The sequence below is a fragment of the Gigantopelta aegis genome, chromosome 10 (assembly GCF_016097555.1).
Source record: "Gigantopelta aegis isolate Gae_Host chromosome 10, Gae_host_genome, whole genome shotgun sequence".
In the NCBI taxonomy this organism is placed as follows: domain Eukaryota; kingdom Metazoa; phylum Mollusca; class Gastropoda; order Neomphalida; family Peltospiridae; genus Gigantopelta; species Gigantopelta aegis.
This window is the reverse complement of record NC_054708.1, coordinates 74,266,281-74,282,669: the sequence shown is the minus strand read 5'-3', so window position 1 is coordinate 74,282,669 and position 16,389 is coordinate 74,266,281. Positions and strand designations below refer to the sequence as shown.

General features: G+C 36.9%; 1 protein-coding gene across 8 annotated transcripts in view; it reads left to right on the top strand.

Annotated features, from left to right (window-relative positions):
* The window catches only part of LOC121383461 (guanine nucleotide exchange factor VAV3-like), a 97,665-nt gene that overhangs the window by 63,301 nt on the left and 17,975 nt on the right, over positions 1-16,389 (top strand). For 7 of the 8 annotated variants that reach the window (XM_041513521.1, XM_041513520.1, XM_041513526.1 and 4 more), the window contains 9 exons: positions 155-235; positions 630-739; positions 1,664-1,753; positions 2,631-2,662; positions 4,947-4,994; positions 7,451-7,480; positions 7,940-8,055; positions 10,172-10,234; positions 15,228-15,361. In XM_041513521.1, coding sequence (XP_041369455.1) covers positions 155-235; positions 630-739; positions 1,664-1,753; positions 2,631-2,662; positions 4,947-4,994; positions 7,451-7,480; positions 7,940-8,055; positions 10,172-10,234; positions 15,228-15,361 — 704 coding nt within the window. Of the gene's footprint in view, positions 1-154; positions 236-629; positions 740-1,663; positions 1,754-2,630; positions 2,663-4,946; positions 4,995-7,450; positions 7,481-7,939; positions 8,056-10,171; positions 10,235-12,996; positions 13,110-15,227; positions 15,362-16,389 lie in introns of all 8 variants that reach the window. The other variant, XM_041513523.1, reaches the window with a different exon arrangement.

Below are 16,389 nucleotides of genomic sequence, written 5' to 3'. Positions count from 1 at the left end.
GACTGTACACACAAGGAGTTTGAAGCCTATACAATTAGGCCTCTTTAAAGAAAAGTGAAGCATATTTGAGGATTTGTGACTAAGACGTGAGGCTGTATTATCTTGTAATTTGTTGTTTCTGTTTTGTGTCTTATGCTTTTCTTTCTTATTACAGGGTGATACATACAGCTTCAAGAATGCTATTGTACTCGGTGACTACAAGGTGGATGACACAGCTAACACTATTGAAAAAAGAGTGGGTATCTTTGTTGATTTAACTGTTAAATGTTCATAATTGTGTAGAGACTATACATGATGATTCTGGTAATTAAATCTTATAAACAGTGTCAAATATAAACATTACATCAATAAATGTATTTCAAATGTTTGGTAATTTGAAGAAAAAATAAATTGTTATGTATGAAATTATTATACACTAATATTCATATTGAAGTAACTATATTTTAATGTCATGTTGCTGCCACCTATAACACACATTAAGACTACATATTGGTGATTTAAAAAGTGACGGAAGAATCTTCGGGTTAGGATTTTTAAAAACAAAGTTGTATTTAAGTAGATTTATGGTTTTGAAAAGTAAACATGGTTTCATTTGATACTACATTTAAAAAAATATTTTTTGCTTGTAGTGGAATTGTCCATTTATCATGGTGCAGAAAAATCAACAAATGGCCTACACGTTTTATGCGAAAACAGAAGAAGTGAGAGTCAAGTGGGTTGAAGCTATAAACATGGCACTGTAAGTAACCATAGTCATTAATAGATGTGTGACAACCTCTATTGCAGGACTTGGCAAATTAGAGTACAAGGCCATTTGGCCTAAACCAGTGGAGAATTCTTTAGGGAATTACGGCCAGAAGGCCAGGCAACAAGGCAAACTTCAACAAGTGTCTTAATATTGCACAACAGTACCCATTCAAAATAAAGAAGTGTGAATGGTTTTAAGTCTTTGAGGAGTCTCATTTGAGTATGATGACCAATTAGTAACATGCAAAATAAGGCACAACCAGCTTGGCCATGATACTGTTTAATTTACTAGGGCACTGTGGTAATTTGCCATATGGCTGCTTTTGAATTTGAGCCCTGCTGTTGTATTTTTCATTCCAATGTAATTTACACTCGTATTGTAATTTCCAGTTTCATGATCTTCTATCATTACAAATGATGTTTTTAAAATTAGTAAATCACATTTTAAGGCATGGAAATATTTGATTATAATACGTATTTCAAATGCACTGTAGACATTTTGGTGGGCTGGACTTAGCCCAGGGGTAAAGCACTCGCCTGATGTACGGTCTGTCTAGGATTGATCTCCCATCGGTGGGTCCATTTGACTATTTCTCGTTCCAGCCAGTGCACCAATACTAGTATATCATAGGCTGTGGTATGTGTCATCTTATCTGTGGGATGGTGCATATAAAAGATCCCTTGCTACTAATGGAAACTGAGTGGGTTTCCTCTCTAAGACTATATGTCAGAATTACCAAATGTTTGACATCCAATAGCCGATGATTAATAAATCAATATGTTCTAGTGTTGTTGTTTAAAGCTTTAAACTTTTGTTGACATTTCATTATGCTTTTAAGTTGATTCAACCACTTTTTAAATGATTATTTGGACCTCAGTTAGTCAGTACCTATACTTTTGTTTCATTATTTTTCAGTGACAACACTCAGCCACAGGCAGGTCCAAACTATCTGATGCAGACATTTGACAAACCCACCGAGTGTGATGTGTGTGGAAAGCTTTTGAGGTAATCTATTTATTATTAATCATGTGGTGTGATATTCACTAGTCATGCACAGTGATTGGCTGAACTTGATATACTGTACAGCACAAATGGTATATCAAACAGCTCTCCACATTAACTTTTTCATCTAGGAGCCAGATGGCGCCTTCCATTTTTAATATAGAAATGTTTTAGTAGCCAAATGGAAAAGATGGTCACTTATGCAACAGTTGCATAAACGGTTGCAATATAGAGGGCTGTCAAAGGCCATGGTATGTGCTATCCTGTTTGGGATGATGCATATAAAAGATCCCTTGCTACTAATGGAAAAATGTAGCAGGTTTCCTCTCTAAAACTATATTTCAAAATTACCAAATGTTTGATTTCCCATAGCCGACGATTTCATTAAACAAAACAAACTTTAAATTTGACAAATTGAACTTGTAATGATTTCTGCATTGAGTGTGGGCCTTGATGGTTTAGTGGTTCAGTTGTCAGACTGAGTATTACTTCTCATTACCAACTCTCACCCAGAGGGTTTCAACCACTCTGTGGCTTTTCTCTCATTAACCACTAAATCGCTATTTAACCATTAACGACAGACAGCCCAGGATAATGTGTTTGAACTTTTATTGAATGTAAATAAAACAAATGTTTGTTGGATTATTATATTTGTGAAATAAATGGTTACCATATACCAAACGACCTACATGTACCACTAACCTGGTGAATCGTAACATAGCTAACTGAAAAAACTTTGAATTGTTTTTTTTGATGACTATGTGGTTAAGACTACTGGCTGTCAAATCCTGCTGGTTGAATTTTTGTGTTTCAATATTTTATACTTATTTGCTAATATTTAAAATATATATATATAATGTTTTTATGTGGGTTTTTTCAGAGGAATTTTCTTCCAAGGATATATGTGTCAAGGTTAGTTCATCTGTTTGTATTATCTAGCATGGTATTTAAGTTACCAGTAGTTGTGTAAATAAATACAAACTACAAGTGTGTGTTGTTATGGACACAAGTTTATCTGACAGCAGTGAATTACTTCAGTTTTTTTCTTTGAAATAATGAAGATGATGATGGAGAGAGAGAGAGAGAAGAGAGAGAGGAGAGAGAGGAGAGAGAGGAGAGAGAGAGAGAGAGAGAGAGAGAGAGAGAGATAGATAGATAGATAGATCACTACATGGTTATACAGAGAAACCCAAGAGAGAGACATAGACAGACAGAGAGAGAACTACATGGTTATACAGAGAGAGATAACACTACATGGTTAAATGGGGGAAGAGATATCACTACATGGTTATACAGAGAGACCAAGAGAGATATCACTACATGGTTATACAGAGAGAGAGAGACCAAGAGAAAGAGAGGGAGATAACACTACATGGTTATACAGAGAGACCAAGAGAGAGAGAACACTACATGGTTATACAGAGAGACCAAGAGAAAGAGAGACAGAGACAGAGAGAGAGCCAGAGATAAAATTACATGGTTATACAGAGAGACCAAGAGAAAGAGAGACAGAGACAGAGATAAAATTACATGGTTATACAGAGAGACCAAGAGAAAGAGAGACAGAGAGAGAGAGAGAGAGATAAAATTACATGGTTATACAGAGAGACCAAGAGAAAGAGATGGAGATAACACTACATGGTTATACAGAGAGACCAAGAGAGAGATAACACTACATGGTTATACAGAGAGACCGAGAGAGAGAGAGAGATAAAACTACATAGTTATACAGAGAGATAACACTACATGGTTATACAGAAATATCAAGAGAAAGAGAGAGAGAGAGATAACACTACAAGGTTATACAGAGAGATAACACTACATGGTTATACAGAGAGACCAAGAGAAAGAGATGGAGATAACACTACATGGTTATACAGAGAGACCAAGAGAGAGATAACACTATATGGTTATACAGAGAGACCAAGAGAGAGATAACACTACATGGTTATACAGAGAGACCAAGAGACAGATAACACTACATGGTTATACAGAGAGACCAAGAGAGAGAGAGAGAGATAACACTACATGGTTATACAGAGAGATCAAGAGAAAGAGATGGAGATAACACTACATGGTTATACAGAGAGACCAAGAGAGAGATAACACTACATGGTTATACAGAGAGACCAAGAGAGAGAGAGAGAGAGAGAGATAACACTACATGGTTATACAGAGAGACCAAGAGAGAGATAACACTACATGGTTATACAGAGAGACCAAGAGAGAGAGAGAACACTACATGGTTATACAGAGACCAAGAGAGAGAGATGGAGATAACACTACATGGTTATACAGAGAAACCACGAGAGAGATAACACTACATGGTTATACAGAGAGACCAAGAGAGAGAGATAACACTACATGGTTATACAGAGAGATAGAGAGAGAGAGAGAGAGAGAGAGATGGAGATAACACTACATGGTTATACAGAGAGACCAAGAGAGAGAGACCAAGAGAGAGAGAGAGAGATAACACTACATGGTTATACAGAGAGACCGAGAGAGAGAGAGAGAGAGAGAACACTACATGGTTATACAGAGAAACCAAGAGAAAGAGATGGAGATAACACTACATGGTTATACAGAGACCATGAGAGAGAGAGAGAGAGATAAAACTACATAGTTATACAGAGAGAGAACACTACATGGTTATACAGAAATATCAAGAGAAAGAGAGAGAGATAACACTACACGGTTATACAGAGAGATAACACTACATGGTTATACAGAGAGACCAAGAGAAAGAGAGAGATAACACTACATGGTTATACAGAGAGACCAAGAGAGAGATAACACTACATGGTTATACAGAGAGACCAAGAGAGAGAGAGAGATATAAAACTACATAGTTATACAGAGAGATAACACTACATGGTTATACAGAAATATCAAGATAAAGAGAGAGAGCTATAACACTACAAGGTTATACAGAGAGATAACACTACATGGTTATACAGAGAGACCAAGAGAAAGAGAGAGATAACACTACATGGTTATACAGAGAGATAACACTACATGGTTATACATAGAGATAGAGAGAGAAGTGGTGAATGGTTATAGGCAGGTTTATTGATTAAGATCTACCTTTCCATTTAAAAACACTTCTAGCTTTTTATACAGACTTGGTAAATGTTGTTTATAATGTGTAAGCACATGCAATTTTGTTATTTTATAATTTTTCTCTTTATTTCAGATTCAAAGAAAGCTGTACATAAAGAATGTATAGGAAAACCAAAGCAAGGTATTGATGTGGTTAAAGGCACACACACATATAGTATATACACACATATAGTATATACACACATATAGTATATACACACATATAGTATACTAAAACGCAAAAGAAACGCAGGTCCTGAAAATGCGAAAGAATTGCACTTTGTAAAGCAGTATCTTTGGTGGAATTGAACCTCAACTGTGTTAAAGGACATGGCACACACCCACACCGCAGTCCCACCTGCGTGTCAATTTCATTACCTGTGTGACGTCACGAATTCTCAAAACACGTTGTTTGCACGTGCTGGATCATCCGTATCATGAATCCAGTGCAAACACACTCATTGAAATGCTTATAAAGCCTACACACCTGGATTTAATCGCATAAATTCAATTTGAGTAGTGACAGACAACAGAATCACATTTTAAAAATGCCGCGACTGACGCAACTCCCAGCGAGGGATGGCCATCGGGATGTTGCAAGCCGGACAGACCCGTACTGCTGTAGGCCAGACAATTGGGATGTCATGTTTCGACAATCGCACGCCTTTCTCAACGTCACCAAATCACTGGATCTGGAACGATCGACCACGCACGGCCGCCCGAGGGTGACAACCGCAGCCCTAGACCGGTACATCCGGGTGACCCACCTTAGGAATGGATGCTGCCAGCAGCTAACACCGCTCACCAGGTGCGTGGTCCACACGTGGTCAGTGTCCGCGATACCGTCCGACGCCGTCTGAGGGCAGCAGGACTCCGTAACCGCCGTCCTTATGTGGGACCAATATTGACCCCTTGGCACCGCCAACAACGTCAACAGTTGGGCGCAACAACATCAAAGATGGCGACGTGGCCAGTGGCAACAAGTTCTGTTTACTGATGAGAGCCGTTACAATGTTTCCAACGCTGATGGCCGAATCCGAGTATGGCGACGTCGACATGAACGTTACTCCGACTGCTGCGTTCTGCAGGCACGACCGATGGGGCGGGGGTAGTGTGATGGTGTGGGGTGGGTTCTCATTTCAACCACAGAAACACAACTTCATGTGTTCAGACAACGCGTTAATGCCGCCGTGTACCAAAATGACGTCATCAACAAGGTCACGTCGTTCCCTTCTTTGCCGCTCACCCCGTGTGCGCTTGCTGCAGCAAGACAATGCCAGGCCGCCACACTGCCAGGGCAACACAGGCGTTTGCTGGCTCAGCACAACATCCCAACGTTTGCCGTGGCCAGCCTTATCACCCGGACATGGCGGCCTATCGAACACGTCTGGGATGAAATCGGACGTCGCCTTCAGGCTCGCGGACAACCTCAGAATAGCAGGCGCTGGAGGCAGCATTGGTCCATGAATGGAACTCACTCCCTCAGGCATTCTTTCAACGGCTTGTCAACTCAATGAGGAGACGTTGCACTGCCTGTTTGAATGCCCAGGGTGGTCACACGCGATACTGACTTTGACCATGCTACAGGTCCCGTCTCTTTCACATTTTTAACATGGACCCCCACCCTACTTTATGACATGAAACAATAGCCAAAAAGGAATTCAATCAAAAATTTCCAACACCAATGTGTGCCGAATTGGTGTAGCTCCAAAATAAATGTTGAAATCTTCATTTCGTTTTGTTTTTTTAATATTTTATATCCAATTTAATGAGAACCTGCGTTTCTTTTGCGTTTTAGTATATATACACACATATAGTATATACACACATATAGTATAGTATATACACACATATAGTATATACACACATATAGTATATACACACATATAGTATATACACACATATAGTATATACACACATATAGTACATACACACATATAGTACATACACACATATAGTATATACATACATATAGTATATACACACATATAGTATATACATACATATAGTATAGTATATACACACATATAGTATATACATACATATAGTATATACACACATATAGTATATACACACATATAGTATAGTATATACACACATATAGTATATACATACATATAGTACATACACACGTATAGTATATGCATACATATAGTATATACATACATATAGTATATATATACATACTTTTAATTTGTCAAGAAAAGCCAGCTCCCTATCCCACTTGTTATTGGTACTTTTGTATATAGCTGAATTAGGACTACACAGCAATAAATATTATAAAATGACAAATTAAATGTTTATTTAATGCTATCTACGGCTTTAGGTAGCTATAAAGTGTATATTTTAAGTCACATAATCTGTGTCACTTTAAAGGGCAGTTGCTGTGTGGCTCTGCTTTTAATATTTATGCCAAGTAATACAGGGCGATACTGTGGTAAAATGTGGACATTATTTTGCATCTGTTTTACATGTAAATAGCCACATTCTTCAATGTTGCATTTGTCCGAATTAAATTTGATTAGTCTTAATGTTTTTTTTACAGGCTGATTGGATTAGAATAGGACTTGTAATATTTTCTGGTAAATTGTTTTTCAGCCCGAATTCATCATCGAGGAACAATACACAGTAAGTTGATCATACTTGAATAAAACATTGACCCTCCCCATCCCCCTCTTCTCTCTTTCCTGTTTCACAGTTGATATCGATTGTTGTTGTTTTTAAATCTGCTGTCTCATCTTTGTACTCTATAATATTGTAGGGGTGGGATTTAGCTCAGTCGGTAGAGTGTTTAACTGAGGTGCTTGGTCGTAGGATCAATCCTACTCGGGTGATCCATTGCCATTTTGGTGTTTTCCTATCACAGTTGTAATAAATGCCTGTGTTTAAGATCATCAGAACTTTATTCGCTTTGCAAATATGATTAGGTGAAAATCTCACATGATCCAAATTCTGATTACCTAAAATGTTTAGATATTGTCCCCTGCAAGGACTCGTAGGGGTATGGTGTGTAATAATAATTATTATTAGATATATGTCTGAGAACATACAACTGGTGTCAAGTGATAAATTATTTTGTGATTGTAGAGGCCAAAGCCAACATGTCGTATCAAGGCACGCCAACACCAAATGGTCACAAGCCTCTCAAGTTCAAAAGTGGGGATGTCATAGAAGTACTCGACCAAAGTGGAGAATGGTGGAAGGTCAGTAGAATAATGTGTGTATGTGTTTGCTTTGCGAGAGTGTGATTGTGGGTGTCAGAGGATATGTGGGCTCTGTAAAAATAGCATCTGACTTAATATTTACCAGTTTTATATCCACTCAACATAATATTTACCAGTTTTATATCCACTCAACATAAGATTTATCAGTTTTATATCCATTAACATTATATTTACCAGTTTTATATCTACTGACTTTATGTTTATCCATTTTATTTCCACTGACATTATATTTATCAGTTTTATTTCCACTGACATTATATTTTTCAGTTTTATATCCACTTGATATATACTACTCAGAAGAATTTAAGGGTCAGACAATATTTTCGACATTATTTTCTGAATGTCAATTATATTAGCTAGACCATAATGTCACGCATGGTATTGTTCCATTTTGACGAAAGTGGGTCTAAGCAACCCATAAATGAATTAAAATCCACTGTCATTGACACTGTCGACTAGTTCTAATGGCGAAAACATGCTTATATTTGCACGTAAATTAGGGCGAAAGCGAAAGGTCTGCTAAGTGCCCATAACTTGCTTTTTCACAAAGCGCTTCATTTGCACGCTTTGCATGTGTATTCCATGTTCCCAATGTTGAATTTCCGTATAATTGGAGCTTGCGTTCGTGTACGGTGCACACTCCAAATTCGACAATGGTACGACGTCAACAGGGCTATTGCTTGGCTTCAGGATGGCAATACGCAAAGAAATGTTGCTTTGAGACTTGGTGTCAGTCAGAGTGTCGTTGGCCGACTGTGGCAACGGTACCAAGCAACGAATTCTGTTCGAAATCGTCCACGTTCGGGAAGACCCCGAAGCACTACAAATAGAGAGGACCGCTACATCACCAATATGGCTCTACGTCAACGCACAACCACTGCACGCCGATTACGTGACAATCTGCGGACTGCGACTGGAACTCGAGTGTCTGATCAAACCATACGCAATCGTCTGAGAGCCAATAATCTACGCTGCCGTCGCCAGGTTGTTCGACCACCACTCCTACCACGTCACAGAACGGCCAGACGTCATTGGTGCACACTTCATCTGCGGTGGCAACGTGTTCAGTGGGGTCGAGTGATGTTCACTGATGAGTCCAGGTTTAGTCTCCAGTTCAACGACGGTCGGGTTCGTGTCTACAGACTCCTGGGGAGCGCTTTGCTGACGTTAATGTTAGACAACGTCACCGGTTCGGTGGTGGCAGCTTCATGGTGTGGGGTGGCATCTCTATCCACCACAGGACCCCCCTCTATGTGGTGGATGGCAATCTGAATGGAATCCGCTATCTGAATGAGATTATCCGGCCGTTGGTTCTCCCAGGCCTTCAGCAGATTGGCGGCGGGGCAGTTCTGCAGGATGACAATGCCAGACTCCACCGCGCCAGGGTGGTAACGGACTTTCTCAGACAACAAGGTATCGCCAGGATGGATTGGCCAGCATATTCGCCTTGGCCCCAATAGAGAACGCCTGGGACGAATTAGGCAGGAGAGTTCGGGATAACCATGCCCCTCCGGCCAACCTTCATGATCTGGGTCAACTTCTTATGGCAGAGTGGCAGGCCATTCCCAAGAGTTCTTCAGACGTCTGATCAACAGCATGAGGCAACGATGTGTCGAGTGTATTCGCACTAGGGGTGGATTCACACACTATTAAACGAATGTTCTAATGTGTAAAATCCATGTTTGACAACCTTCAACTTTGACAGCATGTCATGTGACTTTCTTGTATACAGTGATGTTTATTTGTGGTTTTTTGTAAATATGGAACAATAAATTAAATTTTTGGTGTAGTTTACATCATCAATCTAATACACTCTGAAACTTATTTGGTTATAAATTTTTGACCCTTAAATTCTTTTGAGTAGTATATTTATCAGTTTTATTTCCACTGACAGTATATCAATATCCGTTTTATTTCCACTGATATTATATTTTTCTGTTTTATATCCACTGATATTATATTTATCAGTTTTATATCCACTGACATTATGTTTATCCATTTTATTTCAACTGGCATTATAATTATCAGTTTTATTTCCACTGACATTATATTTATCAGCTTTATACCCACTCACATTATATTGAACATTTTATAGGGTCGGTTCCGAGGTGAAGAGGGATACTTCCCAGCAAACTACGTCACACTAACAAGACTACTGGTATGTTAATTTAATCACTGTGTAACCATATCTTTATGTAGATTGTAAAATAAGTAACAAACTATGTCATACTAAGAAGACTACTGGTATGTTAATTTAATCATTGTGTAAACATATCATTATGTAGATTGTAAAATAAATAACAGACTTGCATTATTTATTCATTGTGCAGTATGTCGAACATTTTATGTATTTATTTTGTAAAGCCACCAACCCTAATTACTAGGCAGTGTAAATTGTCTTTGACTATTGCGTTTTTTATGCCATTAATTTATTAGTTTCTAAGGTACATACCTTTTTTGTTTGTACAGCAATATCGGTGGCTTCGGTGTTAAGTATTTGAAAATTAGTGCATTGTATTGTAATAAGAAAGTTAATTTGATCAAGTTCTTTTGGGATACAGTTCTTTTATTGTTTTAACTTTTATGGTCTTATTAAATTGTTTTCTAACTTGAATTTTCAAATTTTATATATTTAGCCAGTTTTATCATTTGTATTAAAAATATTATTCTACATCAGACTTCACTGATATTCAGATGGGTTTTTCTTTAGAAGTTTTTCACCGAAAATGTAAAAAAAAAAAGGACATTCTTAATATTTTCTCTCTCATTCTTCGTTTCTTTTTATTTGCATTGCCACACATGACCGAGATGGAAGCAAAACTACAATCCAGTGTAATAATTGTGTATTGTGCTATAATCTGCATTACCACAACAAAAAGATGTTAAAAAGTCCTCTAAAAATATGTTCACTTTTTTTTAAATTAAATAAAAAAAACTAAATCTAAATTACTTATATACATATAGTATTAAGTTGTGCTTGAATGTCTTAAATTCTGAGATATTGAGATATGGAAAGTCTTCCAATTTTTCAGAATTCCAAATTTTAACCTATCTCGAAGAGTGTCTGTGTTTTTCATCAGTTAGCTCAGTCAGTAGAGCTCCAGCCTGAGGTGCTTGAGTCTTAAAGGGTCTTAGAGACTTTTTAACGATTGTAATTAAATATCAGATATATTTTTCTGCATAAAATATTGGTGGCTGTATATTAAACATGGTTCTGATCATTTTAATATTTGTACTGGGTTAAATTTTGTTTTATTTCCGAAAAAATATTTTTTTTGGTATGTACGAAATTATTTGAAGACGAAATCCAGTTTGGGCTTCTTACAAATATTAAGACGACCAGAAATGCATTGAATATACAGACACTGATATTCCAAACAAGAAAATATATCTAATATGTAAGTTTAATCGTAGAAATATTTTATTAGTGGGAAACATCTTAAAATGCAGCAAACTCAGGAATGTCCCTTTAAGATTGAATTACTTTGGCAGACCCATTCGGTTGTTTTCCCTTTTCAGCCAGTGCCACAGGACTGGTATATCAAAGCTGCAACATTTGCTGTCTTGTCTGTGGAAAAGTGCATATAAACGTAAAAGTTCCCTTGCTGCTAATGCACAAATGTAGATAATGAGTCAGAATTATCCAATGATTGACATCCAATAGCCGATGATTAGTTAACTTTTAGACTACTGGATTAATTTTAAACAAAAACCACATTGAGTGGGTACAAGTTTATAATTTTTACTCACATATATTCACTTGAATGTTTTATAAATACATAAAATAAAGTTCATATTTGAATTGGTATGTATTATTTTCGTGTATTTTTCTAATATTCAGGATATTTTAGATCAGTTAATGTTGATTAAAATTAGGCAAATTGTTTTTTTTAAAGTTGTGTTTACTTATGGGCATTTCAGACATTGAAATAAGCATTGTGTCTGGTAACCCATTTACAGGTTATCACAAAATATAGCCTGGTAACCTATAGGTTATCACAACTATATAAAAGTTAGAATTGAATTCCTGTTACTACTACTTTTAATGCCCTTACATGTGTGCCAGATGATTATTGTAGTATACATGTTGAAATTCTCGACTTTTCTTACATGTGGTAACCTCCCAGTAACCTGAATGACCGTTCTCGACTTATTTCGATGCCTGCATTTGTGGCCAGCTGTCCAGTATTTATGTCCATTATTCCCAATAACAGTGGCTTTCTGACCAGAATAATAAAAAAAAAAAAAAATTACGATTCATATCTCAATATTTTATGATTTTTGTTGTTAGTAAAACAATCAAATTTATTATCAAAATAGCTGTCACAATCAGCTATCGATCCCTGAAAATGACCATGGCGTACCGCCATTGTTGTCAAGCAAAAATACTTGCCGAAAAGCATTTTTTCAACTCAAAATTCCAAAGTATTTTCCACTATTTTCTAAAGACACAGGAAGCTGAGTTGTCTTCAGTTTTCTGTTAATAAATGCCGGTGTGTGTCGTGTGCAAAACGGCTGGAAATATGAATTGAAGAATGCACTATATACAGTGTACAGTATGTCGACTGACGTGACGTTGAGCAAGATATCTTGCCTGCAGTAGTCAGAAGGTTAATCAATGTTCTCGAATAGTGCCATTAAGCAAAACAACTTTAATTTATTAATGAAAAGTTAACAGTATGTTTAAAGATTACGACGGTTTATAGAATTTGTTGTTCATTTTCCATCTCTGGATATCGCTACTCGTTTTAAGTGGTGGGAGTCAACATCTATAGATTTTATATTTCCATATAGCTCTCAATTTGAGATATAAAAAAAGGACTTTCCTTTTTATTGTGGAATGCCAATAATGATGGGTTTTAGTTCTTTTTCATTTGCTACGTGTTTACAAATTTATGAATACCTTAAAATTGCTTCTAGTTTGTAAGGCCAGCCTACGAGGACCCGATAGTATCACCAGGACCATTAGCTGAACTTAATGGTCCATCGAGCTCCAGTATCGCCGATCACCAGAACATCTCTATGTTCTCCTGGTAGGGTGTCACAGTCTCTGGCCCGCTGGTGTCCAGCACTCACTGTGAATGTCCTGTAGCTGCCTCGTAGATTGGCATGTTCACCATTTCAGTCTCGCTGTTTTACTTGTAGTCTGTTACTGAATTCCACCGCAGCATGTGTTATCTCTGTTGTTTTGGGGTTTTCTTTATTTTATTTTTATTTTTAGACAACTACTTCCATTTTTCTTCTCTTTTTTTTTTGCAATCAGTATAATGATGTTTTGTTTGTTACAGAATTAGTTTGAATCTGTTAAAGGCCCATGTTCCTCTTATAACAGTGTAATGTATTTATGTTGAAACTTTAGTTTCTTGCTGAATATTAATTTCTCGTTATCCAATGATTTTAGTTGTCCTAATGTTTATATATAAGCTCAAGACAGTCATTTTTTTGTTGAACATTTGAAAAATATTTTGACTGGTTCTCATGCTGGTCTTTCGGTTTAATATTTGGTGTGAAAACCAGTCTAGCAAGCATTAGCAACAAATGGTTTGGATAATAATCAATTTTTAACATTATTTAAAAAAAAAAAACCCATCCTTTTGAAACATCAAAATGTTTGAATATTCATAACACTTGGATTGTAATGGACATGAGCATTTACTTGCCTCCATTTTAAAATCTAGTGTTATTGATTGTCGAATGAATTTTTAGGCAAATATGCTCTAAACAAATTACGTTCACGTGACCAGATATGAAGAAATGAATATTAAAATAAAGCAAGAAACTAAATTTTAGCTAAAATTACTATACATTGCTGTATGAGGGCCCAGTACCTTTGAAATGTTGCCAGCAGCCTGTTTCATAAATCAACCTGTTTTAGTATTAAGAATGTCACTAATTTCAAAGTTCTAATCAAAATCAGATTAAATAATATTTTGCTTATTCAGCCTTGGCAATTAACCACACCAATCGACCATGCCATGGAGATTGCTGCAGTGTTTTCAATTTGGCCGCAGAATTTATTTTGCAATAGAATTTTGTATTTTCTTAATTATTTATTTTTGTAAGATTGACATATTCCACTGTTCATCTGCAAATAAGACAGTGCAAATTACAGTACAGAGAAATATCTTTGGTCAGCTGCTCCTTTTGTTAGTACAAAATAATATCAGTCTTGAAACGGTGTTGGTATTTTCTATGAGCCTAGTTGCATGGGCATTTACCACTGCAGTTGCATGGTCACTTACCACTGCAGATGGCTTCCCTGCAAAGACTGAAATCACTCTTGAACAGGCCATTGATTGTGAAGAGCCGAAACCTGAGTTGTGTTCTGTTCTTGATGGAAATGCACTCCTCCAGTCTTTTCATGGCATGTGTTTGCCATGGCCATTTTTTTCAATTGCCAGGGTTCTTATCACAGAATATTTGTGAACATTTCTCGAATGAAAATTGGCTGCTGGCATATGGATTTTTTTGTTTGGTGTATGTTGTGTATCTGTGTCTTGAAACAGCATGGCTTAATGTTGCATCCATCTCCAAACATTTCAGAAACATTTCTTTTTTAAATACACTTCACTTTAAAAGTGTGTAATCCCACATTTGTACGACTAGAAGTGGTAGCTAGTGGGGGTTTTATGATTATTTCCACCAAGATAAAATTTTACCAGATCCTGCCACTTGTCATTGAATTTTGTTAAATAAACATTAGCAGTGAGTTAGAGAGAAGTCTGTGTAGTTGTCTTACAACCTCATAGAGCCATTAAATTCACTCAGGGTGGGAGCTGGTACAAGAATTCAAACCCATTACCTACCAGACTTATGACTCAACTACCACGAAAACCAAACCATGGCTGGTGCCATCAAAATATTATACTGCCACTTTGAAATCCTGCCTGTTTATACCCGTGCCACTTTCAAATCCTGCCAGTTTACAATCTTGCCACTTTGAAATCCTGCCTGTTAATACCCTTGCCACTTTAAAATCCTGCCAGTTTACAACATTGCCATTTTACAATGCTGCCACTGAAATACTATTTTGCCACTTTTGGTATGATCATCCTTCATACACAGCATTGTTTTTGAATTTTTTGGAGATCCTTGTCTTGTGTTGCATTATTATTTTGTTTTTGCTCTTTTGACATCGCCTCTTGTTTCAGAGAAAAGATTCGTATATAACAGTAAACGTCGGTGATAGTAAAACTCCCATTACTCAAGAACCCCCATTCTCTGTGTCCTGCACGCCTCAGAGTAGTCCTTACTTGAATGTGCCCAACCTCAGCACCAGTCCGTGGTATGTAGTGTTTTAGCAGAAAAGGCCCACTTTACATAAATGCGATTTCCACACATCGAATATCAGATTTTCCATATCTGCATTTTCTATAAAAAGTTTGATGTGTGTACTTTTAAGCCAAAAGTAAGTACTTCACTTTATCATGTCACCATGCTGAAAAAGTTGCATGCAAAAAAATCGCTAAACAATCAACTTTTTCCCCAATGAATTCCGTATGTGAAATCACATATATAGAAATTGGGTCTAATCTAGTCTGTTTCAATAAACTCGTACATAGAAACTCGCACCAAATTACGTTAATGGAAAGCGGGCCTAATCCAATCTGGTCTTTGTATGCATTTATTTCTTTTCTAGTTCGAACATAACTGGTATGTACCAAGTAGCACGATGAATGTAATAATACATTTGCTTTACGACTAACCAGGTATTTCAGGTTCATTCGTTAATTAGCATTCTGTTGGCATCGACATAAACAGAGCTTGGTAACCCATGTACCACATTATGAGAAAATATTTTTGTCAAGTTTTGTTACAACCTAGATATCAACAAATGGAGGTAGAATTGAAGTTACATACTATTGATTTATCTTTCAGCCTGTGGGCACCACGACTGGTATATCAAAGGCTGTGGTATGTGCTGTCCTGTCTATGGGATGGTACATATAAAAGATCCCTTGCTATTAATTGGAAGATATAGCAAGCTTCCTTTCTAAGACTGTCAAAATTACCAAATGTTTAATAAAACCGATAATTAATAAATCAATGTGCTCTATTGGTGTTATTAAACAAAACAAACTTCAACTTCAACTTTCAGCCCGTGGGGGAGTGGGTGCATAATCTGAAGAGTTTAAAGCATACTCTCTGCTCCCCAATCCACTAGTTTATTTGACTTGCTATCCCTTACATTGATCACCTTTCTCAGCAAGTCACTGCCACAACTGGTACCCATTAATCTTATACTTGCAAAATTAATCCACAGTAAGCAAGGGGAATTTAAAGATGACGTGAATATGAAATGTAGTCATGGAT